Here is a 25,767-nt window from a genome sequence, read left to right on the forward strand (position 1 = left end):
CGCTAATGTCCGTGGCTTTCATCACCGTTATCTCTTTGGCCACCACAGGAACATATTTGGGATTTTAAGCCTACTCTACCTGACTCCAGCTTCCTCGATGTCACAAGGAGAAAGTTCCTTCTGGTCTCCTTGAACCCGGCCTGAGAGGGTCCTGTTTGAGGTTTATGTAGGACCCACTCTTTCCTCCAGCATCCATGTCATCCTGGTGGCTGACATGTGCTCCCAGTGGCCTCTGTGGCCACGGCCGGCCCAGCCTATGTCTCACAGTGGATTTGCCATTCCAAGAGAATCCTTGAATGCTTGACCCCTCGATGAAGTGTTTGTAGGAAAGAAATATGTCCTCACGGGCTAATATTCAGTGGACACAGAGATCCTCTGGAGAAGGTAATGACTGAAAACCCATGCTTGTAGGAGTCGTGAGTGTCCTTGTCAGCGTCCTTTTACCATAGAACAGGGTAACAGACAAGCAAGCCCAGGGCAGTGAGCGCCATGACACCCCAGGCCCATCTCCGGCTGGTGGAGAGCATGGCTGGGTTCTAGCATTTGTCACAGAGAATAATATCCTGCTCTCTGCTGCTTATAGTATCAAGACATCAGTTCAGAGAAACGGCATCAGGGAGAATGCCTTGAGGGCCACACACTTCAGGCCCTTTCCCAGACATTCTAGAAATTTCTTCCCATGAAGCCAGCAGTGCACAACCCTGAATGTCTAGACCAAAGCAAATAGTCACTCTTTCCCTGGCACGTCTGGGAAAAGCAGCTCCTACTGGATGACCTTTTGGGGCAGAGCTGCCAGCTTACAGGAGGGGGTGTTGTATTCAGGCAGCCAGTGTCTGGAAGCCTCTCCTGAAACATCTGGAACCTCAAGCCTGCATCTACCGTCAGCACATCACTGAGGATGCTGACCTGCACATCACGCTGGCTCCTCTCTACACGGAACTCTGGACAAGGCCCTTCTGTTCCTGGCCCCTGAAGCTTTCGCCTTCCCCAAAGTGGGTTTGTTTTGAGCCAAGGGGCACGTAACTCCTGTAACTGGTTTTTCTTTTCCAGACTAGGAGTCTGTGAGTCCACTGTGTGGCCCACCCAGGCTAAGTATTTAGGACATTACTTATTGTCTGCATTTTTCCCCTCAGCCCTGGCTCCGTTTTCTGTCTCCACCCATGTTTCCCTTCCTCCTTTCACTCTCACTTTTAATTTACGTTCCCTTGGATACGTGAGCCTCTTTGGAGCTTTATCCCACCCTTGGGACCAAGCCGGTACATAAGCAAACAAAAAATTGGACAAACCTGCAAGCAAAAGCAGCCTGTGAACACCCCTCTCCCTGCTCAGGGAAAGAGCAGTCCCAGGTGTAGGGACCAGCAGGTGAGGGGTTAAGAATGATGCAGAGGAAGTGCTGGCCAAGGTTAAAGTGAGGAAGTGGCCCCTGCCAGGGGAAGGAGGTGGCCGGCTTATCTTGTGTGACTCCAGGGGGCTGACCCAGGCTGAGGGGAATGTGGCAGGTTGCTGGAGTTCAGCTTAGTAAAACAAAAGGAAGAGCTTTCTAATGACTTGATGGATTTTTCTAGAAGTTCTGCTGTGGGGATGGGGAAGAGAGAGAAGGGCAACCTTCTCTGGAAAATAGCAGAACCCAAGGAGAGGTTTATTTTCTGATGATTTTATTTCTGAGTGATGACTCGAGGGCCCAGGGTATGCCCGAGAGGAGGTTCTAAGTGGATGGTCCCCCATTTCGAGGGGAAACCAAGCCTCAGAAACCAAGCAACTTACCAGGAGGGCTCCCCTTCCTGCTGCCTGTGTGATGATGTCTTGTGTCTTTCTAGGCTCTGCCAGGCACCGCTTTTTGCCCACTCTGCTCTCTACAGCACCCCCATGCCTAGCACACTGCTTGGCAGAGATCTGTCGAATTTAACTGAATGAAAAAATAAAACAAAGTTTTTTTTAATTTTTAGATGATGACAGAGCTAGAATACAAACTCGATGTTATCCGACTCCAGAAGTAGCTTCCTTTAAACATCACAGCCATGGGGTGTGTTTGTTGGAGCTGGGATTTTCATATAGGCAGGGCCAGCTACCTGTCCTGATTTGCCTGCAACATTCTGGTTTTAGCACCAAAAGTCCTATTTCTCAGGACACCCCCAAACTGGGATGACTGGTCAACCTATATACCCTGCATTTGTGATCTCATGTAAGCTTTATACTGGCCCACTTTGCAGATGAAGAGACTGAGTCATGGCCCAAGATCTCAGGGGTCAGGCTGGCCTTGGCACCTGGCTTTGCCGCAGCTGCGTGAGGCTTAAGCCCTCCGCTGCCCTGAGCCAGTTTCCTTTTTCTGTAACATGTGGGTGGCAGACCCCTCGATCCTATAGCCTCTCCATCAGTGGCTTTTAAGGATTCTGACATTTCCTCTGGGCTTCAACTGTCTGTTTTTTCCACTGAGGGTGGGGGGCAGTTTTCCCAATGAGACGCTTTCTGGGGCAAGGCTGAGTTTCTCCTTGGGAAAAGGTGACAGCACAGTTACAGGGTCAAGGGGGAGGGCAGCCTGTCCCTCCTCCTCCCAAGCCTGGGAACAGGGTGGGATCTCCTGCACACTCCATCAATGCCAGCCCTTCCGTCAGCTGCCTGGGCTGGAGCCAGGCAATTCCAAGGGGCCAGAGCCTGCCAGAGTGCCCCGGGGGCCCTGTGCCTGGTGCTGGCCGCCTGGGCGGGGCGCGGCTGGGGCGGCTCAGGCCTGCAGGATCTCCCAGGGGTCCTCCCGGCTGGACGTGCCTCTGCAGCCCCCTGCCTGCCCTGGAGCCTGGCGTGTGGCAACTGCACTGGCCAGAGGTGGGTAAGTTGGGTCACTGAGGGCTCTCTGAGGTGGGGTTATGGGTATGTGAGACACGGCTCCCCTGCCTGCCCTGTGCACGGGGGAGTCAGCGGGTGCAAGAACAGAGGGCCTTGCACACAGTGGAGTCCCCAGCCAGCAAGTTGCAGAACATCGAGGGCAGTCATGGTGATTGAAGATATGGGCCCCCATGTCGGAACAGCCCAGGTTCAAATCTTACCTCTGCCTCTTCCTAGGTGTGGGATCTTGGGCTAGTGGCTTTGCTTTTCTGTGCCTCAGTTTCCACATCTGCAAAATGGGAATGAAAATACCCACCTTAAAGGTTTGTTCTGAGTAGAGGCACTGGGTACACAGTCGGCGCCTGACAAGTAAGGGCCACTGTTATCACCACCTCTCACCTCCAGCCTCTCTCAGTGGTTTAGATTCCTCCCCTACCAGGGCTGCACCTGGGAACCCGGGGAAGAAGGAGGGAGAGGAAGGGATGCAGCCTGAAGGCTTGTCATGGCCTAGCAGTGAAAGAGGCCAGCAGCCCACCCAGGACGCTTAGAAGCGCTGTGATAAGGACAGGAGAACATTTTAAACAGCTGTGTGGATTGCAGCTAGGGTGCACTGGAGCACGGGCTCTGGAGACCACAGATCCAAGTTCAAGTCCTGGCTCCACCAGGGCTGTCTGGTGATCCTGACCAGGTTCCTTTCAGAGCCTCAGTTTCAACACCTGTTAAGCGGGGATAATAACCATCCCCGTCTTGGGTGGGGAGCTGGTCAGGCTATGGGGAGATAAGGAAGGCAAAGCATCCAGCCAGATGTCTGACACATGCCAGCAGGATCATTCTCTGTCTTCTTACCATTTGCTCTCTGTTCTGCCTGTCTTTTTGTCCAGTGCGTAGTGAGGCTGGGAGGAGCAGGAGGACAAGAAAAGGCTCCTCCAACCCCCAGCAGAGGAACCTGTAAGAGCAAATGCCCAGAGGCCTTGACCACCACGCGTTCAAGGGGCACTGGGCTCCTGAGGGCACAAGGGAGTGGGTCGTCTTGGAAGGACTTGGGGTCCAAGGCTCCCCCTGCGGCCCCTCCCTGAACCCAGCTGGCGGCTTCCCATGAACCCTGCCGCCCTGTCCTGGGTGGGTGCGTGCGTGTCGCTGACCTCCCTCGGGCTGGCTAAGGGGAACAGAGCTCAGTGCTCACAGCCAGGGGCCCTCCCTTCCTCTTTTTTCAGCTTATCTCCACCCAGCCTCCTGATCTGGGCTGCCTTTTCCCCTTCACATCCCTTCCTTAGTAACGTCAGGATCAGGCACACGCGCACACATGCCCCCACGTAGATGCTTTTAGCCTTGTTTCATCAATAGTGAGATAACAAGAACCCGGATCTATGCTATGCGCTCCACGTATGTCAAGTTATTTAATCCCAGAATAGTTCAGTGCAAGAGGTATTACTATTTTCCCCGCTTTGCAAATAGGGAGACTGAGGCAGAGGGCAGGTAAATGATCCTCCCCTGGTCCCACTGCTGAGATTAACCCCAGGCAGCCTGCCTCCCCAGCTGGGCACTCAGCCCCTCCACCATCTGGCTTCAGTGAGAGCCTGAGTTTGATGGGCTGGATGCCTAACCTTTCCCCCAAATCCTATTTCAAGGAATAGCTAATGATTACATAACAGCAGCATTTCTGCCTTTTGTCTTTCATAGCTCTGCAACCCCCATAATTCCTCCACACTGCACCCCAACTTTCTTTGCTTTCCTACTCTCTCTTTCCTCTACTCCAAAGTCTTCCTCTCTCAGTCCAACCTGTCCATTTTAGAGATGTGGAAACTGAGGCCTGATCAGAGAGGGAAAGTGCTTGCCTAAAGTCACACAGAAAACCAGGGACACAATGGCAGGTTCTGTCAGTTTGTTCTCTAAGCTCAGCCCTCAATGCACTCCTCTGGTTTGCTGGAGTGGAAGACGGGGGTGGGGGTGGGGGATCAGGTTGCATCCTTGAGATGTCCCGCCACCCCCATCATTTAGCATAAACTATTCTCTCCCTCACTTCTCTCCACACCCACAACCACTCCAGCCTTGCCCCCCAACCAGCCTGAGCCAGTGAATGGTGGTGGTGGGGGGTGTTGGCCCCCAGGCCATTATTACTTTTACTGCAGTTAATTGTGGGGGAGTCAAAACTAGAACTCTAATGGTGGAATTCAAGGCCTAGCAACAGGGTTTACCAGGCATCAGTTTTTGGTAGGGGATGCCTTTCTGAATCCAAAAATCAGACCCCAGAGGCTGCTCTTTCATCTGCACCCGTTTTCTTCACTTACCTGCCTCTCACACCCATCCCAGGATTAGCATACCTTGTAAGCTACTGGTCTGGCTGCCCCTTGGCATTTCCTCCCTCCTGTCTCTCCCCATCCCCAGTGATACCCAAGGATGGGCAATCAGTGTTGCCATGGTGACCAGCTTTCATCTGTGGCATCAGGGATTCTGGGGCTGGGGTTGGGTCTCAGCCCCTGGGACTGGCCATTGTGACCTGACTTCTTCCATGAGGACTCATTTTGGTGTATCCTGTCCCTACTCCTTTGCTCATCCAAGATTTTTCTTGGAGCATTGGCAGTTGCCATGGAAACGGCTCTTGAGGCAAATGTGCCCATGCCGGCTGAGGAAGAATTCCCTCAAGAAAATGGGGACATTGCCAGACTCCCCGGCTCTGTGATGGGGCCCTTGATTTCTGAAGCCTCCAAAAACTGCCACTTCTGAGTGGAGCTGGAGCTGGTGGGGGATTCTCACTCAGCTCATCAGGTCTCTTGCTAGCCTCTTGCCTCCAGTCTCCCCTCATCCAATGAAGTCTCCGTATGAGCCACCTGGGTTAGAGCTGGGGTTGTTTAGAAAAATGGACACCCCTCTGCTTAAAAACCACTCATGGCTCCCTATTGCCCACAGGACAAATTTGGTAGCTTGCAGGAGGTCTCATAATCTGAACCCCTCTTCTTTTCTCAGCCACATCTCCTGCCATCCCCCCAAAATCCCCGCCACACACACACAGACACACACGCACAGACACCCACACACAATCTAACCTCACGTTACCCAGCCTCTGTACCTTTGCACACAGTTTCCTCTGCGGAGATGCCTTCTCCCTCCAGTGCTCCATTAAGCAAAGGCTTCATACCCCTCAAGCCTCAGCTCAAATGTCACTTCCTCCCAGAAGCCTCCCCTGATTTCCCTGGCTACCTTCCCTTTGCTTTGTACAGAGCCAGGGCCACAAACTCAGCCAACAACAAGGTCAGGCAGGAGACACGATTGACTAACATCGGAACATTCTCCACTTCCACAAAGAAATCCACACTCTCCCATTAAAGCTGAAAGTGAGAATGAATTTGTTCATCTTTCTCTCATCTTTCTCTTGTTTCGACAACAGTAGAGAGCCAGGGCAGGCTCCATGGTGAATCACAGCAGACTCATTGCCCCAGAGTCAAGGGGTTGATAGGGAGGCTGCCAAGAAGCCCATCCTGTCTGTGATGCAGGCCCAATAGGGCTGTTTTGCTGGAAGTCTGGATTTTAGGTGACATCTCAGAGCACTGACCATGCCATGTTCCTGCACCCACCTCCCCTACTTGGGGGGCACAGACTCCCAAAGTCTCCAGCAAGGAGTGTGACACTTAGAAGGTATTCACTAGCTGCTTATTGAATGGATGTTTGAATGAATGGATCCATGCTGTTTCTGAACCTGCTAAACCTGCTCCTGCCTCAGGGCCTTTGCACTTACCCTTCCCACTGCCTGAAGTGCTCTTCCATCAGATAGTGATATGTCTCCCTCTCCTTGTATTCAAGTCTGCTCAAAGATCTCAGAGAGGCCTTCTCGGAACACTCTGCCTAAAATAGCACCCCGCCCCATCTCTATGCCCCATCCTCTTTATATTTTAGTTCATAGCATATATCACCATCTGTTATATTCGTTTCATTTTTCCAGCACTTACACAGTGCTTCCAATGAACCAGGCATGCTTCTAAACATTACCAACGTAAACTCATTTAATCCTCGTAACACCCCTATGAGGAAAGTGCTATCACCCTCATTTTTCAGATGAGGAAACTGAGGCACAGAGAGGTGTGGTGACTTGCCCACAGTAACACAGCTGGTGAGTGGCAGGGCAGGGGTTCAAACCCAGGCAGTTTAGCTCTAGAGGTGTTTGTCCTCTTTATTACAAATTTGTTTACCTGTTTGTTACCCAGTCCTCACCCTTGAGAATGCCAGCCCCTCCAGGGAAGCGACGTGTCCATTTTGTTCCCTGCTGTAGACCCTGGATCTGGATCTGGATCTGGGTTTGGCACACAATAGGTGTTTAATAAATATTTCTTAGAAGGATAGAGGAAGGGAGAGACGAGGATCGGAGAATTGGAGGGAAGAATCCTTGGCCTTCTGAGCTTTCCGTTAGCCCAATGTCAAGGCCATCTTGTCAGAAGTTTCTCAGCCTCCTGGAGGGTTTGAGTCAGCCTGTCTGGAAGGGACCCCAACTCGCCCTCCCTTCCCCTCCCTCACCCTCCAAGAGGGCTTCTGTTTTCTGACCTCTCCCAGGCAAAGGTGCCAAACCACACTCCTGGAACCCCAGGCCCATGCTGCGCACACTTCCTCCTGTGACAGGGCCATGGAGAACATTCCAGGCCAGAGGCAGGAAGTCTCTGAAACAAAGTGGCGTGGAGCGAACAGGGCTGTTGGGCAGACAGTGAGGGGCCTGGGCGGGGCTGTTCTCGTCTAGATGTGCTGGGGCCTCAGGGCTGCTCAGGCGACAAGCAGATGGGACACAGGAGAAGGCTGGAAAGGGGTCCGTGACCTGATGCTGCAGCCTCCTGGTGTCTCCATTTACCCAATGTTCCCTGACATTCTGGGAATTCCAGAAAAGTCTATGTCCTGCCAAGTTCTCCTTGGATCCTAAAATAAAGGACCCCACCAAGAGGGTGGAAACATATTTTCCAGTTTCACCACTGTGAGATAAATCCCCCCCTTTTCTGTAATATTACTAATTACTGGTATTAATAGTATTGGTAATTGTGATCATGGCAGGCACAATGCCAAGCACTTTACCAGCCTTGTTTTATTGTATCCTCACAACTCCTAGAGAAAGATGCTATGGATGAGGAGCCTGAGGCTCAGAGAGGTGAAGCAACCTGTACAAGGTCACATAGCCTCTAAGTGCTGGAGCTGGAATTGAAATCTAGTTCTAAGTGATATGGAACGTGATTCCAGGGAAAACCAGGAGAGGAGAAGCCCAAAGTCCAGCCTAGAGCTCCTGGTTATACCCATTGCTCACTTTCTGGGTAACTTTGGGAAAGATCATGAAACTTGTTTGAATCTCAGTTTTCTTATCTGTTAAATGGGCATAAGGGGGAATTGGCATCGTCTGAGGCCCTATGAGTGGCTGGCTGTTTTGCTAGGTGCTTCATATAGATCATTTTCCTTCATGTTCACAGTATGTTGTGCCACCTCTATGTGCCAGGTTGGAAATGGAAGGTTGGAGATGTGGAGAATGGGCCCGAGGCCACATAGCCAGGCACCTCCTTGTTATGCTTTAATTCCCTGTGCAGCCGGAAGTGGGACAGTGCTTGTTTTAACCGAGGGACTATAGTCAAGTTGAAAAATGCTTTGCAGAAGCTCTGGCAGAGGATGTGGGGATGCCAGGAAGGGAGAAGAGGCCTAGAGGGGGAGGGAATGGTAGTAGCCACCGTTTCCTCGTCCGGCCCCAGGCGGCATCTGGTCTGGAAGGAGGAGGCTGAGAGCAACCGCTGGCTGGCTCCCAGCCCTCCTCTACTTCCAGGCACCATCCGGGCTCATCTTGGAGCTCCGTGGGTTTCCTGGTAACACAGCCCTTTGCTTTGGTTCAGAATCTGCAAACTGGATATTCGGCCTGGCTTTCTCCCCTCCCTCCATGAGACAGGGATGCTACCAGATCTCACAGGCACGTCACCATCTGATTTTTCTATACAAACGTTTGCTGAGCACCTGCTGTGCGCCAGACACCACATTCACCTCATCATTTCGTGATATGCTCACAGTAACCCTAGGAGGGAGGTAATAATATCAGCCCCATTTTACCAATGAGCACACTGAGGCTTGGAGAAGAGAGCTAATATGTCCACAGTCACTGAATGAGGAAGGGCCTTTAAACCTGGTCTGGCTGACTTTCAAGTATGGGCTTTTAGCCACTGTGCAGCTAGGAAGGGGGAGGGGGAGCGAGTCTGAGACAACACTGTCACAGTCAGTAAGGACCCCAGACTTGGGGCCTTGGTGGTGGGGAGGCTTGTAAATTAACCTTGAACTTCCATCCCAGAGATCTTAGACCTGCAAGGGGTCCCAAGAGATCGCTTCATCCAGATCCCTGGATTTTCTGAAAGGAAGGTTTTATTATTGCCATTTTATAGGCAACCCTACTATAGCTCAGAGAGGTAAAGCAACTTGTCTGGGGTCACACAGCGTGGAGCTGAGCCATGCTGTCTTTTAATGGGCACAAGGCTGGGAATAGACAGTCACTTGGCCCATTCAATTTTGGCATATTTTAAAGCTGGAAGAGCGCCTTTGACGCCATCAACTCCAACCTCCTTGTTTTATAGTTGGGGAAACCAAGGCCCCAAATGGTCAGGGGTTTATCTAAAGACATTTGCTAAGTAGATCCTGTAAGGTATAAAAGAAAGAGCACTGTACTCTTAATCTGGGTTCAAATCCTACCTCTGCCTCTCACTAGCCACATGACTTCGGGTAAGACTCTTAACCTCTCTGGCCTTGGCTTCCTCAACTCTAAAATGGTCATAATAATCCCCCTGGGTTTGTGTCAGATGATACACATAAGGTGCTTCTCAATATCCTGGCATATATAGTAGGTGCTCAATAAAATATTGATATTTTGGTGATTATTATAATATTTAACCCTGGCATTCTAGGGTCAAAAGCTCTTTACCAGAATGTCCAGGAGTGACTTTCAGGGGCCTGGTAAGCTTCTCAGAGTAACAGAGAGAGAGGGAGGGGCTGCAAAGAAGGGCTGCAGAAGCAGATGAGGCCGGTCTTCAGCTTCCTTGCCTTTCTCTCCCACAGCAGGTTGGGGCACTAAAGATGGGGACAGTTCCTTTGGCTGCTGCCTTCCACGCGTCTCAAAGTACCCAGAGGAGAAGCCATGCTCTGGGGCGGTATCAGATGCAGCCTGGCCCTCAGGGCTGAAGGTGGGCTGTGCTGGCCTGGATTTAGGGGGACAGGGGCTGGAACTATGACAACTCACAGGGCACCCAGGAGCCACTCAGAGTCTGGGCTCCAAGCCCACGCCATGAGCAGAACACTGAGGGCATTGCCAGCTTTGGGGAGACAGCGACCACCACTGGCAGCCTCCTCCAACCACATCCTGAGCGGCTCACGTAAAACCCCTGTGCCTGCTGCCTTCCAGATACTCTGTGTACACAGCTCGGGGATTATTTGCGTAACCGGACTCAAGGCTGACTTCAGGGGATTAAGCGAATGGGATGCCGGGCCTCCCAGTCCAATGGGTTATAAGCATGGGAGAAAATCTGTTTACAGGCCACCTTCAGAGGCTGGGGCACTGTTTATGGGGGAGAGAACCAGGTTATTTCCCTGACCGCTTTGGATGGAAGCTGAGTGGCCGGGAGAATTTGTAGTGTTTGTGCATTGGACCCACGGTGGGGGCCAGAGTAGCTTTTTGGCCTGGAAAGAGAGACATACGTCCAAAGAAAGAGAGACATACGTCCAAACAATAGGTCCAGACAACAAACGTCCAAACAATCTTGGACATATGTCCAAAGAGAGACATCCATCCAAACAATCTTGGGGGTCTTTTGTGGCTGGAATAGCTGCTGGGTCTGCAGTAAAATAGTGGGGCTGGGTTTGCAAGGAAGAGTCCGCACTCTACCTGGGCCAGGAACCTGCTTCCGAGTCAGGATTATCTCTGGGGCTGGGGTCTAGCCTCGGCTCAGTCCTAGGGTAGGCAGGGGCCAGACTGCTTGGGCCTTTGGGACATTGGTAAGGAGTTAGCATTGTTCTAAGAACAAACGGGAGCTGCCAGGGGCTTTTAAGCGGGGAGAGCTGTGATGCGGTTTGCATTTTGCAAAGGTCTCTCCAGTTACTAGGTGGAAAATGAAATCATAGTGGAAGTGACATGCTGGTTAGGGATCTCTAGCACTCACCCAGGCGGGCAGAAATGACGGACAGATTTGTGAGCTGTTTAGGAAACAGACGTGTGGGTGTCGGAGGGGGAGACACGGAGAGTCTGGATTCTGGATCAGGGTCTCAGCGGGAAACAGATGACCCACTCAAATGGGCACTTGATGAGTGCTTCGGCAAGGGAGGACTTAGAAAGTGTGGACAGCATAAATGATGTATCCTTGTATCTTAGACCTGGGGTCTAAGATACAAGGAGACCTTCCTGCCCTTAGGCCGAGGGGTCAGGGAGGGACTGGTTACTGGGACCCAGGTCGTGTAGTTGTGACCAACTCATGCAGACCCTGCAGGGAGGGCACTGGTACAGTAAACACCCGACCTGCTTTCTTCCTGTCCTGCAGCCCCTGCTGGGCCTTCATGGATTAAGTCAACTGGAGGTCAGAGGGCAGGGAGTTAACAATATTATTCCTACAGCTCAGCCTGCAGGGCACAGAGCAGGGAGCAGTGACTCTGAGGACAGCACATTGAGGAGAAGGCATGGATCATTCTAATGGGGGGCATGCAGGCCGCGGAGTGGACATTTGGCGCTGGGGTGGGGGGGCAGTGTCCTGCTTCAGTGCTCGCATCAGGCACTGGAGGTTTCCTGGGGCCTCTGGGCAAGCAGGTTGCCCACATCGAAGGGCATAAGCGCCTTGCTTTTGCCCACCGCTGCAGAGTCCTAAGCCCAAACACAGCCCCATCCCAACCCAAAGAAAATGGGGCAGGCGGTTAGGCAGCCAGCGCCTTCCATCCCCACTACAGTGACTCAGCCAGAGCTCCTGGGTGGGGGCGTGGGACCAGGGAGGAAATTTTCTCCCAACACAGAGCTAATTCTGTCCCAGTGCTGGCAGCCAGGGCTGTGGCTGGAACAGCTGCTGCTGTGTGGTTTCGAGATTCCTGAGTCTCTCAGGCCTAGGGATCCAGGGATGGTAACCCTTGAGGATCTCTTGGAGCCGGCTGTGGGGCTGGGAGGCCCCCTCTCTCTGCCCTGAAGGATGAGGGACTGGTGGATGGGACCAGCCAGGGGCCTGTGGCAGAGGCCAAGGTATCAGGACCAAAGCTGGCTCGCAGGGCCTGGGGGAGGTGGGGATACCGCCGAGGAGGGACATTTGTGACCGGGAGAGTGGTGCCTGGAAGGCCCCATTATGTTTCACCTGCTGGCTGAGGCTGTGATCTTGGGCAAGTAGAAAGAGCCAAAGGTTTGGGGGTCAGAGAGTCCTTGGTTCAAACCCCGGGCTGATGCTTAAAGGCTGTGTGAGCCGGGGTGAGTCACTTAACCTCTCTGAGGCTTCATTTGCAAATCTATGCCATGAGGGGAGGGCGGAGCGGTGAGGCATAAGGTGTGTCAGGCACCAGGCCAGCTTCTAGGCTCTGGGATACATCACGTGCAAGACAAGCTAATAAGGCCGTCTTCTCTGAGGCTTAGCGAGGGTCAGTCCCTCTCCTGGACCTCCATTTCCCCGGCTACAAAACAGAATGCCCTCTGAGGGGCCTCCCAGCTCCTGAGAGCCTGTTGGAGGCTCCAAAAGCTGGAAGAGAGGCATCCGGGGCCTCCCGGCCTGGACCGTCAGGGTAGGCCACGGGGAGGTGGGAGACGGGGACAGGAGCCAGGCCAGACATGGGGGGAAGAGTTTCCAGTTTCCCCAATGGGCTCCCACGCCCACGGGCCCTGATAAAGCCCCTGCACTCGGCCTGGGGCCTGCAGCCAGGAGACGGTTAGCCATAGGCTGGAGAGGCAGCAGCCGGAAGGCGGCGGGCTGGGAGCCTGGGTGGCAGCCTGCGGTGTAGCCCGCTAGGCACATAGGTGAGTGATGCGAGAAGGTGAGGGGTGGCTTGGCCTCTCAGCGGGGAGGGTGGGAGAGAGGGAGGGAACAGGGAGACAGAGAGAAGACAGGGAGACTGCACAGGGAAGTGAGAGGCAGGGCGAGACACAGAGACAGGGACAGACAGAGAATACAAGACGAGACAAAGGGAGAGAGACCAAGACAGAGGCTGACGGAGAAACAAGCAGGGAGAGACCAGACTCGGACAGAAAGGAAGCGAGTCCTTTGCAGACTCTGGCAGAGGGGCATGGCAACGACACGGAGAAGAGGAACCTGAGGGCCACATCTGCTGCCCAGATGGTTCTCAGCCCTGCTGTCCCCTGAGCCCAGGGGACATAGGCCAGCAGGAGGCAGCTGGAGGAGGTGGTGCCCTGGATTCCTAAGGACCCGTGTTCAAATCCCTGCACCGCCACTAACCAGGTGTGTGACTGCAGGCAAATGACCCTTCTCCCACTGATCCCTGGCCTCAGACATCCCCTCGGTAAATCAGGACTGATGACAGTGACCTTGCAGGGTTAGGAGGAGGTCTAGGTGGGAAGAGCCGTGCCCACGGCACCCTAGCCTCCTCTCCAGGGCCAGGGGGCAGCAGGCTCCAAACATCCTTGAAGGATGGATGAATGAATGAGCCCCCCTCCAAAGGGCTTTTCCTGCAGCACCTGGGATGTGACATGATCCCCTTAGGGCCATTACCCAGAGGCAGGGTGGCTTGCAGGGGAAACCCAGGGGAGCCTCGTCTTGCCCCACCTGCAAAATGCACACCCTGACCTCGTGGGGACTCTTGGGAGGTTCCAAGAGAGGATTCTGGAATGTCCTGAGGAGGTGAGGCAGTGAACAAGGAAGGAGAGTGGGTTTGGCAGTTCATCAGGCTGTGAGCTTCCTCCTCTGTCTGGAGTGAAGATTTTGGCCTATCTTGCTTACCCGAGCTATCTGTGTGGCCTTGGGCACTTAACCTCTCTGGGACAATTTCCTCTTCTGTAATAGTGCTTAGAACTGTGCCTGGAATTTGGTGAGGGCTCTATACACGTTTGCTTAATAAAAACTAAGCAAAGAACATCTGCCTGAGGTTTCTGCTCTCTGTGGTGGGAGGAACCAGATGTGGCCTTGAGCTCTCCCACCCCTTCCCCAGCAAAGGCCCTGGCCAGGTGGGCAGGGCAGGACCACCTGTGCAGCGTCTTCTGCCTGGTCCATCTGGTCTCTGGCAGGAGGAATCGGGCCTTGGCCACCGCACAGCCACCTCTGACTGGGTTGATGCTGTTCATTTTGTGGGTTCGTCCAAGTTCATTCCCAGCCTGATGGAGGAGGCTGGCAGGGCGGGGCTCTCAAGGCCCCGGGCAGGGACAAGGCTGCTTGTCTGGTCCTTCCCCTGCCCAATGTGGCTTTATGAGGGATTCAGTGACCCAGGCATGGGCTGGTCACTGCCCAAGCCTAAACCCCGGGGCAGGAATTTGGGGTGTGTGTTTGTTTGCTTTGGGTTTTTCTGGACCTCAGGAGGGGAGGAAAGGCTGACATAATGACACCCCTCCACCCATCCTCATCTGCCTCAGAGGCCTCCGAAGTCCCGCCCTTGTCTTATTTTCATTCTTCTCTGCATTCATTTCCTTTTTCCCCTTTTCCTTCTCCCTCTCCCTCCCACCCCCGCTCCCAAGGAGCCATTCTAATCTGTTCAGTGTGTATCTCGTTATTTGGCCCTGTTCTTGCAAAACGTGTGTTGCTGCTTTTGGATGCTTGTTTTCAGTGTACTTATGTGCTATTTGGGTAGGTGGTTTTAAATTGCTGTGTGTACACTTGCTAATCTGTTGCTTCTAACAGCTGCGTAGCTTTTTGCCTCTCCCACACCTGACGTAAGCAGCTTCCAGCTTCCAGCCGTCAGCAGATGCCCCTGCGCTGCCCGAGACCCCTGGATCTTTGACTGTTTGGGGGCACACAGCCTCCCGCTGGGCTCTCCTACTGACAGCCGGCACCTGTGGCTCTTTGTCGGAGGACTGCCCTCAGGCGCTGGGAGGGCCTGGGATGCGGCCCTCCTACGACAGGATGGAGGGATATAAATAGTCTCCTGGAATTCAATCTCCATTGTTCCCTGACCCCGGCATGAACCAAAACACCTTCCCCCGGGGATTTTGCCTGGCATTGCCCCCTTGTCGGACCTCCTCCTCTTCCTAATCCTACTTCTCCACTCCCTTACTGGGTTTTCCTGGAACACTTCCTTAATAATCACCTTTGCAGGCAGGCTTATGTGAGGTTTGCTTCTGGAGAACCAAAGCTAAGGCATGCCCCTCCAAACACCGCACATGGGCTGGGGGGCACGCAGGGGTTCTCGGGTACCTGCAGCAAGGCATGAAGCCTGTGCCAGCCCCAGGGGGTCTCCATCCCAGCTTTCTAGAACCTTTCCACAGTTCTCATTTGCATGTCTTTGATGATCACTTTGTCTAATACCGCGGTTTGGAGGTTCCCCTCCTGTAAATTACCTGTTTATATCATTAGCCCATTTTTCTGCTGGGGTTGTTGTCTTTTCCGATTTGCACGAAGGCGTTCCCTGTACATTCCAGATGGCAATCCCAGTACAGAGGGAGCAGCCTGGAGGAACAGCAAATAGCAATGTTAAGTTCTAACAATAATGACAACTATATAGGTGTTGTGGGCTGCATCGTATCCCCTCCCCCAAATTCATATGCTGATGTCCTAAATCCCAGTACTTTGGGAACGTGACTGTATTTGGGGACAGGGTTTTTAAGTGGTGATTAGGGAAAAGTGAGGTCATTAGGGTGGGCCCTAATCCAACCTGCCTGATGTCCTTATATGAAGAGGTGATTAGGACATGCACACGCACACAGGGAAGACCATGTGAAGACACAGCAATATCCTGAGGACCCACTTGGTGCCCACATTCTGCTCTGACCTGAGATAAGAGCCTGAATAAGACCCAGTCCTCCCCCTCAGGTCGCTTGCAATCTAGTCAGATGTGTGAAGCCAGTAATAATCATATAAATACTGCGTGCCCCGCAGTGGGGAGCAGGGTGCTGGCGGAGCCAGAACAGAGGGTGTATTAAGTGTCCTAGGGCTGCTGTAACAAGTTACTGCACACCGGGTGGCTTAAAACGATAGAAGTGTATATTCTCTGGTGGTTCTGGAGGCCAGAAGTCTGAAAACAAGCCATCGCAGGCTGTGCTCCCTCTGAAGGCTCTAGGGGAGGATCCTTCCTTGTGTCTTCCAGCTTCTGGGGCTCTGGGTATTCCTTGGCTCGTGGCTGTATCTCTCCAGTCCCCACTTCCCTCTTCATATGGCCTTCTCTGTTTCTGTGTCAAACTTCCTTCTGTTATTTCCTCTTATAGGGACACTTGTCATTGGATTTAGAGTCCACTTTAATCCAAGATGATCTCATCTTGAGATCCTTATGATAATTACATCTACAAAGACCCGTTTTTCCAAATAAGGTCACATTTGCAGGTTCTGGTGTACGTATCTTTTTTTTTTTTTTTTTTTTTTTTGAGGGAGGACATTTAACCCACTGCAGGGGGTGGGGGGACGGATGCCAAGGGAAAACTGGCTGGAGAGGAGCCTGGTTTTCAGAGATGAGTTTGAACTTGTAGAGGAAATTTAAAAGGGGATAGAAACTCTTACACTCTGAAAAAAAGAGTGATTTTGATTTTTGGCAGATGCCACATAGCAAATGTGTTGCTTCACTTCGGGAACCTTTGTCTCTCCACAAAGTGGAGCTCAGACCTCCCAGGGCCTTGACTCAGGCTGGGTCTTTCTCCATCATCCTCACCAAGCGTGGGACAAGCTGAAGGGCCTTAATGCATGCTCCCAGCGGTCCTGAGAAGTAAGCAGGGCAGGGACTATTATCATTCCCATTTTGCAGATGGCACAACCGAGGCTCAGAGATGGGGAAGCAACTTGCTCCGGTGTCAGAGCGGGTCTCCTGCCTCTCCTACCACCTCCTCCCTGGCATCCCCTTCTGGGGACCTATGGGAACTGTCCCAAAGAAAGGACTGCCAAGACGGGCTTGGGGAGTCTGTCTCAGGATCCTCAGAGCAGACCAGCTCTAGGCCCCGGTTCCAAATGGGTATAAGTTTGGGATCACAGGAAGAATCTGGGAGCCGAGTCAGGACAGCTCATCTGTCCCCTGGGCTCCCTGGGGGAGCCGAGGGCAGAAAGAAGGACAGTCTGGCTACAGGGTCACTTGCCCGCCTGGGCTGTGATGGACAATGTCAGCTTTGGCAAACGATTCCCATCTGTGCCCCAGACCTCAGCCAGATTGTCCTGAAAACTGGGGAACATGGGTTCCTTGAGGGGCTAAAAAAGGGGAGCAAAGAGGAGGTTTCCCGGGAGGGTGTAGCTGGGGACCCTGGGGCATCAGCAAGGTTGTGAACAGACATGGAAAGATGTGCTCCACTTCCTGGAAAGCAAGGTGGTTAAGAGCAGGGCACAGAGTCACAGCAACCTGGGTGTGAACTGGCGGTAGCTGACTGTGTGCCTTAGCCTTACTTACCTTTACACTGGGAGTAACAGCAGTACTACTGCTGGGGTTTGTTGGGGATGCATGAGTGAATGTTATTAAAAAGCTTGGTACAATGTTTGGGCTAGAGTGTGCCCCGAATTATCTATCACAAGGAACTAACCAACATAAAGTATAGCTAGATGTAGACATCAGAGCCAACCCAAACCAACGCAGAAACTGCAGACCAGCAGGATGAATGGGCTTGCTGCCTCTGACCTGCAGATGTGACTCTGAGCTTCCTTACGGCCACATCAAAAAGGGAAATGTGATCCTTTGTAGAACTTTGTTTATCAAGATTGAGGAAGCAGCCTAGTTCCTCAGAGGAAATGTTTTTCCTTACCTTGAATTCTCCAGGGCATTTCTCACTGGGCAGGGAGCTTCATAAAGGGCACCTTGAGAGAGGCAGTGGGTAGCATCATTGTCCAGGACTAATACAGCATCACAGATGTGATTTCCTTGTGGTAGCTGCTTGTAGGGACCTTGAAGGCAAAGCAAAGGGAAATCAGGGAAGGCAGCTCCATGGGAGGATCAAGAATGTGATGAAGGTCTGAGCTCTCAGGGTTCAAAGCTAAGGCTTAGAGAGCTCAGAGAGGTGGGATTGGGACTCCTAATCTCTCAGGGAAGCAGGGGGAAGCCAAGAGACTTTTCACTTGGGATCCTTGGAAGTCAAGCTCTGGAGTCAGATTTCCCAGGTGTGTGGCTTTGGGCAAGTTGCTTCACCTCTCTGAACCTCAGTTTTCTTACCTGCAAGCTAATGTATCCTTGTAAAGCTATTGCAGAGCACAATAGCATATAGGGAGTTCTCAAATAAATGTTAGCCATACACATATTATGTATGCAATGTTAGTATACACATAATGTATACTAACATTATGTATACAATGTTAGTATACACATGTTATGTATGTATAATTATACTTATACCCTTTTTTCCTAAGCTTCCTGGTTACAGAGGGTTTAAGGAATCTGAACAATGAGAATTTTACAGCTCTTTACAATTGGCAAAGGAGTCATGGTCATTTCTTATGACCCTTCCAACAGCAATGAGGGAAGGGTTCTTACCCTGCTGGAGAGATGAGGAGACTGGAGCTTAGAGAAGCAAATTCTTGCCTGTATCGCCCTTGACCTGCCCTTGAACCCAGAGCTGGGGAGACAAGCGGGCAAGATACACAGGTCCTCTGGCCTTCCTGGCCCCTCCCACCATTTTAGAATGGCAAAGGCCATTTTAGAAGGGAGTTAAGAGTAGAAGACTGAGGGGGAAAAATGATGATAATAACAACAGTAATAATGACAGTAAAAACATAGTGCTTACCCCATAAGAGACCCTGTTCTCTGTACTTAGCATGTGATAACATTTGAACTATTATGATCATACCCATTTTATAGATAAGACAACTGAGGCACAGAGAAGATACCTGAGTGGGTCAAGGTCACAGGGAGTTCATGAAGTAGGAGGATTTGGACGCTGGTAGCTAGGCTGGGCCCCAGGGTCTGTCTCCTTGACTGCTCTGCTGTACTGCCCAGGCTGGGGGCAGTACAGGACAGGAGGGATGCACATCGGGATAGAGCAGAGGCTGAGGCTGAGGGAAAAGCTGTGACTGGCGCCCCCCTGCAGGAAGATCCCAGGGGCTTAGGCAGCGGGGAGTGGGGGAGAAGGGCACACACCTATGGGGGATACTGACATTCCTGGGGGGATGAGGGGTGAGTAGTAGTCGGACAGACATGCCAGGGGATGTCAGCACCACCCTATGCAGGCCCAGCCTGGCCTCCACCCTGCTCAAAGATGAAAAGACCTGTGACCTCTGACCCCGAGCTGCTTCCAGCCCAGCGGGAGAGGCAGACGTGACGTGAGTTTCTGCAGCTGCTTCAGTGCCAATTGCTGGGTCCTGAGACCCTGCTAACTCTTCGCCCTCCTCTGGGGGCTCAGACACCACCCCCCGCCCGCTAATGAGTGGGGGATGCGGGGGCAGGGGAGACGGCCTGGCATGCCCTCCCTCCTCCCTCCTTCCCGTCTTAACTCACAACTGTCCTTTAAAACTCAGCCCATAGCCCACCTGCCACAGGAAGCCTCCGATGCCCAGGTTAGGGGATGCTCCTCCGCGGGGCTGCCTGTGGGCAGCCTGGCCTTGCTTAGGACACAGCACCACCTCTGTCTTGTCCCTTGTGACTGACTGTGAGCCCCTGTGGGAAGGCACCCTGGGAAGCCATGTCCTCGTCCCTGGATCCCGCAAAGCCCGGAACAGGGAACCCCGGCCTGCTCATTCCTTCCTCAAGGACACACTCGGTGGCTGTCATGAGATCACGATTTCGCAGCGTGGAGTGGCGGGCAAGATCCCACATTCTGCAGACCTGGTCCAAATCCAGGCTCTCCCACCCCCTGCCCAGCTGTCCTGGGCAAAAGCGTCTTCATCTCCTTCAGCCTCGCTGTGGCCCCTCCTGGGTCAAAGTGAGACCATCTGAATTACATGCTCAGCACATACATCATTATTATGAACACCTGTCACGTTTCCCCCAGTTGTGGGAGTCGGGGAAGGGGGCAGCTGCTGCCTCCCCATCTCCTCTCCGCATCCCACAGGAAGTCCTTGGGGACCCCTGGTTGGACACCTCTGGATTCTTCTCCCAGGCTGCAGAGTGGGATGATGCCCACTCCTTTGAGCCCAGAGTCCTCAATGGAAATTTCCAAGTGGCTTTTATTTAATAAAAAGCGAAAGATGACTTTTATGCAATAAAATACAACCTCAAGCCCATCAAGCAGCAGTGATGAATTTATATGGAGAAGGGTTGGACTTATTTATAATGAAGTGTTGATTGCCAGTCTCGCCAGGCTGAAACATCTGGTTTAGAGCCCATTTGTCAGATGGGGAAAACATGGGTGGTGGAAAGTGCATGGGCTCTGGGTTGTCAGCGCCCTGGGTTCGAACTCCAGCTCGGAATTCAGCTGTTTACCCTTGGGTTGCAATGTAATCACTAACATTTATCAGGGGTTAACTGTGTGCCAGCACTGAGCCAAATGCTCCAAATTCCTGATTGCCTGTAATTCTTACATCCTTCCTGTGAAGTAGTGAGTATTCCCATTTTACTGATGAGGAAACCGAGGCTCAGAGAGGAGAAATCATGTGTCCAAAGCCACAGAGCTGGCAGATGCATGAGACCGCCTCCTCCAAGACCTCCCAAGCTTGTAAACTCTCCAATCTTTGTTCCTTCTTCCATAAATTGGGAAAATACCCAACAAGGTTGTTATGGGGATTGTATGAAGAACCAGTTCAGCTGTCTGGCATACGGTAAATGCTCAGGGAATGCATTTGTGTCTGTCTCATTGGACCGTTGTGACACCAGGGCCCAATTCTTGGTACCAAAGGGCCCAGAGGATGCCTGGTGAGAAGGATGCTTCTCTCTGAGCCTCAGTTTCCGCAGCTCCGAAACAAGAGTAGTATCACCTACCTGGAAGAACCTCTGGGAGGATTTAATGTGATGAGGGAATTATAGTTCTTGGCACATAGTAGGTGCTCTGGGCAGTTCCTCTTCTTGTCTCCTGTGTCCCCAAACACTGCCTGAAATGGTGTTTTCTGGGTCCTGTCCTGGCAGTGGATTTGTATCGAGCCATCCATACTCTCTCCCCTGCACCTTCCGCTGCACCCACCCCTGAATGGGGCTCTCATCTCTGCATGTGCTGGGATGGGGGGATCGGTGGAGATGGGGGTTGGGTGAAGGGTTCAGCTGTGGATCTGGGTTCAGAGGGCTCCACCACTTCCCAGCTGGGTAACCTCGGGCACATCACTTAGCTTCTCTGAGCCTCTGCTTCCTCCTCTGGAAAGTGGGAGTTAACAGCGGTACATTCAACCTCTGGCTCTGGGTCCACCCAAACCTCTGGTTCTTAGATCCAGAGCCAACTGCTGTTCCTCATTCTTCCCTGCAGGTGTTTCCAGCTGTGTTTGGGGACTGACTGGCCAGGGACCCACATTGGAGAGCTTTGGGCATCGTAATAGTGAACGGTAAGGGACACGGGATCTGAACTCATCCCTCCAAAGGGCATCAGTGGGGGACGAGGATGAGGTGGGTGCACTGTCAGTGCGGCTGTCCCTGGGTTTTGGAAATATGGTCGGAACCAAGTTCACAACACTATGCACCTCTCCTTTATTGAGCTTAGCTTTGTTGCGATTTTTCCATGATTTGAGGAGTTTTTTGATGAATATTTGTCTCCCACTAGACTGTAAGGGAAAGGGGAGGGTCCCAGAGAGGCAGCAAAAACATGGTGGTCCAGAGGGACCATAGACTCTGAAGCTGGGGCCTGACTCCTGGCTCTGCCTCTTCCCAGATGTATGACTTTGGGCACGTGACTTAAGCTCTCTGTGCCTCAGTTTCCTCATCTGTAAAATGGGCTTTGTAACAACCTCATTGAGTTATTATGAGGATGAAAAGAGTTTACACACGTCAACCTTTTAGAATAGTACCCGATATATGGGAGGTGCATGAGAGGTGTTAGTCAAGTAAATAAAGTAGCAAAGCCACCCAACTGGCCTTGCTCACAGCCAAGGAGGACACTGTCAGTCACGCTGGCAGTGGTCAACTTCTTAAAGCCAGTTCTAATCAAAGTTCCCCTAATGACCCCTGCGCCTCCACTTGCAGAGAATGGAGGATGAGGATAACAACACGTCCCTCACCTATGAGTATGTGTACTCTGACGATTTCGACCCCATCGTGGTTTTGGAGGATTTATCTCCCCTGGAAGGCAGGGTGGTCAGGATCTTCCTGGTGGTGGTCTACAGCATCATCTGTTTCCTCGGGATCCTGGGCAATGGCTTGGTGATCATCATTGCCACCTGCAAGATGAAGAAGACGGTGAACACCGTCTGGTTCCTCAATCTGGCCGTTGCGGATTTCCTGTTCAACGTCTTCCTCCCAGTCCACATCACCTACGCCGCCATGGACTACCACTGGGTGTTCGGGACAGCCATGTGCAAGATCAGCAACTTCCTGCTCATCCACAACATGTACACCAGCGTCTTCCTGCTGACTGTCATAAGCTTCGACCGCTGCATCTCCGTGCTCCTCCCCGTCTGGTCCCAGAACCACCGCAGCGTCCGGCTGGCTTACACGGCCTGTATGGTCGTCTGGGTCCTGGCTTTCTTCCTGAGTTCCCCATCCCTCGTCTTCCGGGACACAGCCCATCTGCACGGGAAAATATCCTGCTTTAACAACTTCAGCCTGTCCGCCACCAGCTCTTCCTCGTGGCCCACTCATCCCCAGATGGACCCGGTGGCCTCTGGCCGGCACGTGGCCGTGACCGTCACCCGCTTCCTCTGTGGCTTCCTGACCCCAGCGCTTACCATCACCGCCTGCTACTTCACCATCGTCTACAAGCTGCGGCGCAACCGCCTGGCCAAGACCAAGAAGCCCTTCAAGATCATCGTGACCATCGTTGTCACCTTCTTCCTTTGCTGGTGCCCCTACCACACGCTGTACCTTCTGGAGCTCCATCACAGCGCCATGCCTGGCTCCGTCTTCAGCCTGGGTGTGCCCCTGGCCACTGCCATCGCCATTGCCAACAGCTGCATGAATCCCATTCTGTACGTCTTCGTGGGTCAGGACTTCAAGAAGTTCAAGGTGGCCCTCTTCTCCCGTCTGGTCAATGCTCTGAGTGAGGACACAGGCCACTCCTCCTATCCCAGCCACAGAAGTTTCACCAAGATGTCATCCATGAACGAGAGGGAGACCAGCATGCTGTGAGCCTCGCCTGGAACACCGCCCCCCCCCCGCCCGTGGATACTCCCAACCTTGGAGGCTCAAAGCTACGCCTTCTCGAGACCACAGCAAGAACATCTTAGGCACCCACAGATGCCCGCTGTATTTTGCGGGGGGCTGAACTGTGTTTTGAACTGGGAATCCAGGGCTCAGAACTCCTTTCTTCCAGGGGCACGGCAGACAGAGCATGCCACGGTGCTCAGCCTTGGACCAGCATCCCGTGCATCCTGGGAGACCAGCCTTGACTGATGCAAAGCAAAAAAAGGGAGCATTCTCAAAAGCACTGCCATGAACTGGGAAGGGCATAAGAAAGAGGGGTCAGTTACCTACCTGAGTGCTTCCCAGGAATGACACAAACACTTTTCAAGGTCCATGCCTGGTGTGAGCAGAGGAGGTCAGAGCAAACCCAGTGTGATGTAGGTCACGCCTCGCTCATAATCCCTCTGTCAATAGCTGGCCGGAAATCCTGCCACTCAAGCCTTTCCTCTGGGTTAGGGCGTGTGGAAATGCACACACCTTCTCCAGGTTCCCTGGGAAGAGAAGGTGACTTATGAACGCATTTGACTTTCAGATCAGCTGAAAAGACAGACAGCAGGTCCTGAGGAGCCGTGGGGCTCTTTGTGAGGGCAAGAGAAGCAGGGCTATGATGAGGACTTGGGGTTTAGAGGAAGGAATGAAGAAAGAAAAGACCTTTCAAAGGGTGCGTGACATGAATCAACTCACCCTCGAACCTCCCAGAGCGATGGTACTTTGGGCCGTAGCTGTTTTGGGGGTGGGGGTGACGCCAGCCCCTTGCCCCAAGCCCTGTTCTCACTTTGCATTTGTTACCCTGGGCTGGTTCGAGGTGGGCAGCTTCACCAGCAGCCTCCACCCCATCACAGGGATTCCTCCTTTTTCCCTGATCCACTGGTTCGGGCTGGAGATACTCAGAAGAAAACACTCCAGGGCAGGAGGCAGATGGGAGGATGGTGGGGGACATCTACTCCTTCTCAACTTCCTCAAAGCCTGGCTGGAGGCTAGTCCACAAGCAGCTGCGGGAAGCAACCTGGGAGCACCTCACGGGCTGAAGCTGAGTCCGAGGGTTCAGTCCCCGAGCTTGAAGCAGAATCTGGAGCCTGGCTCACTGGACTGTGCTCCTGAGATGCAGGGCCGAGGGGGGGCCACAGGCCTAGGGCCCCTCCTATGTGCAGTCACATTGTCTTTTCTGGGACCCACACCTCCCTGTGCTGCAGTGTCATTGTCCCATTTACAAACGGCAGAGCTGAGGCTCAGAGAAGGGAAGTTACACACCCAACGTCACACAGCTAGCCAGGGGCACAGTTACCCGTCTGAACCCAGCTCTGTCTGGTCCCAGAAACTCTGTTCTTTTATGGCGAATGTATCTACTGAGAATATTCTAGACTATCCTGGTAACCTACATTTATTTAGCACTTCTATGTTAAGCACTTTTACATGTGTATCTCATTTATCCCTCACAGCAGCCCTGAGTTAAGTACAATTATCACTTCCCTTTTATGGATGAGGCATCTGGGGCTCAGAGAGTTTAAGTAACTTGCCCAAGGGCACCCAGCAGGTCTCTGTTAGAGTCTGGCTAGGTTTGAACCTCGGTCTGTCTGGCTCAAATAAGTCCGCAGAGGCTTGGGGTTTTGACCATAAATATATATGCAACCCTCAGCAGATTAATGTAAACATCTTAAGGGCTTTAAAGGCAGCTTTGCAAATAGCTTTCAAAAATGATCCAACGTGGCAAAGAAAATGTACTTGGCTCCCGGCTCGCTTGGCATCCATTCATAGCCACCCACCCGGGCTCCCACGTCCTGTGTCCCCCCCAGCTCTCCGGGGTGGGGGCAGTGGGGAGAGAGGCCTGGCGGGAGGGCCCTTTGGCCTCCAAGTGTCCATATTCTGCTCTCTTCCAAGTTTCTTTGTTGCGAAGCCACTTCAACAAGATACAGTGAACAGATGTAACGTCTACACAGTGCGAGGCAAGTTCCTGAGGCCACGGGCTGTTTGGAATCACACCTCATTAAGAGACAAACTGTTCCTTCCCTTGTTGGGTCATTGTGTTTGTGAGGCAGCTCTGAAGTGACCCCACTGGGGCCTCCGATTGTTTTGAGCAATCTGACCTTAGCTTGAGCTAAGGGAGCTTTAAATATTGCCCAGCGCCCCCTGTCTCCCCGCCTTCCCAACTTCACAGGGGAAGCATCCAGGGTACAAGGTGGAGTGGGACGTGGTCCAGGCCCCAGAGACAGTCACCAGCCACTCGGGGAGCACCGTGCTGTTTCTTGGGGCTCAGTTTCTCGTTCCTTCCGGGATGCGTGCGGGTCAGGCCAGGCTGGGGAAGCCAGGAAATCATTTTGTCATTGGAAAAGCTGATGAACGGGAGCAAAATGAAAACCAGCTGTTTTCCTCCTCGGAGCCGGGGCTCGCTCTTTCTGGCTGCCCCACCAAGTCCTCCTGTTCCGATTGTAGCTCCCCATCGAATGCTTAAGTGCAACCATAACACCCTTTTCAACCTTGTCCCTACAGCTTCTTCTGATGACCCCAGAGGTCACACATACAAAGGCCCAGCAGTTCACAAAGCACGTTCACCTGAATTACTCCACAGGCAGCCAACACGCTTTGTGCCCGAGAGCCCTCCCTCCAGGGCCAGGACCCGCCAGTGGAGCCTCAGTGCTGCCTCCTGGGTTTGGTGGGTGGGTGGAGGGGACACGGGGCTGTGGGCAG

At 52.8% G+C, this 25,767-nt stretch overlaps 1 protein-coding gene across 12 annotated transcripts in view; it reads left to right on the forward strand.

Annotated features, from left to right (window-relative positions):
• The window catches only part of CMKLR1 (chemerin chemokine-like receptor 1), a 40,435-nt gene extending 14,880 nt beyond the window's left edge, over nt 1-25,555 (forward strand). For 3 of the 12 annotated variants that reach the window (XM_059039387.2, XM_067015672.1, XM_067015674.1), the window contains 2 exons: nt 21,218-21,293; nt 21,928-25,086. In XM_059039387.2, the coding sequence (XP_058895370.1) occupies nt 21,931-23,028 (1,098 nt within the window). In that variant the 5' untranslated portion in view covers nt 21,218-21,293; nt 21,928-21,930 and the 3' untranslated portion in view covers nt 23,029-25,086. Of the gene's footprint in view, nt 1-1,946; nt 2,825-3,701; nt 3,769-12,681; nt 12,785-21,217; nt 21,294-21,927 lie in introns of those variants that run through there. The other 9 variants (XM_067015666.1, XM_067015669.1, XM_067015670.1 and 6 more) reach the window with 7 other exon arrangements.
• The last annotated feature ends 212 nt before the right edge of the window (nt 25,556-25,767 follow it).

This window comes from Kogia breviceps, chromosome 15, assembly GCF_026419965.1.
Source record: "Kogia breviceps isolate mKogBre1 chromosome 15, mKogBre1 haplotype 1, whole genome shotgun sequence".
NCBI lineage: Eukaryota > Metazoa > Chordata > Mammalia > Artiodactyla > Physeteridae > Kogia > Kogia breviceps.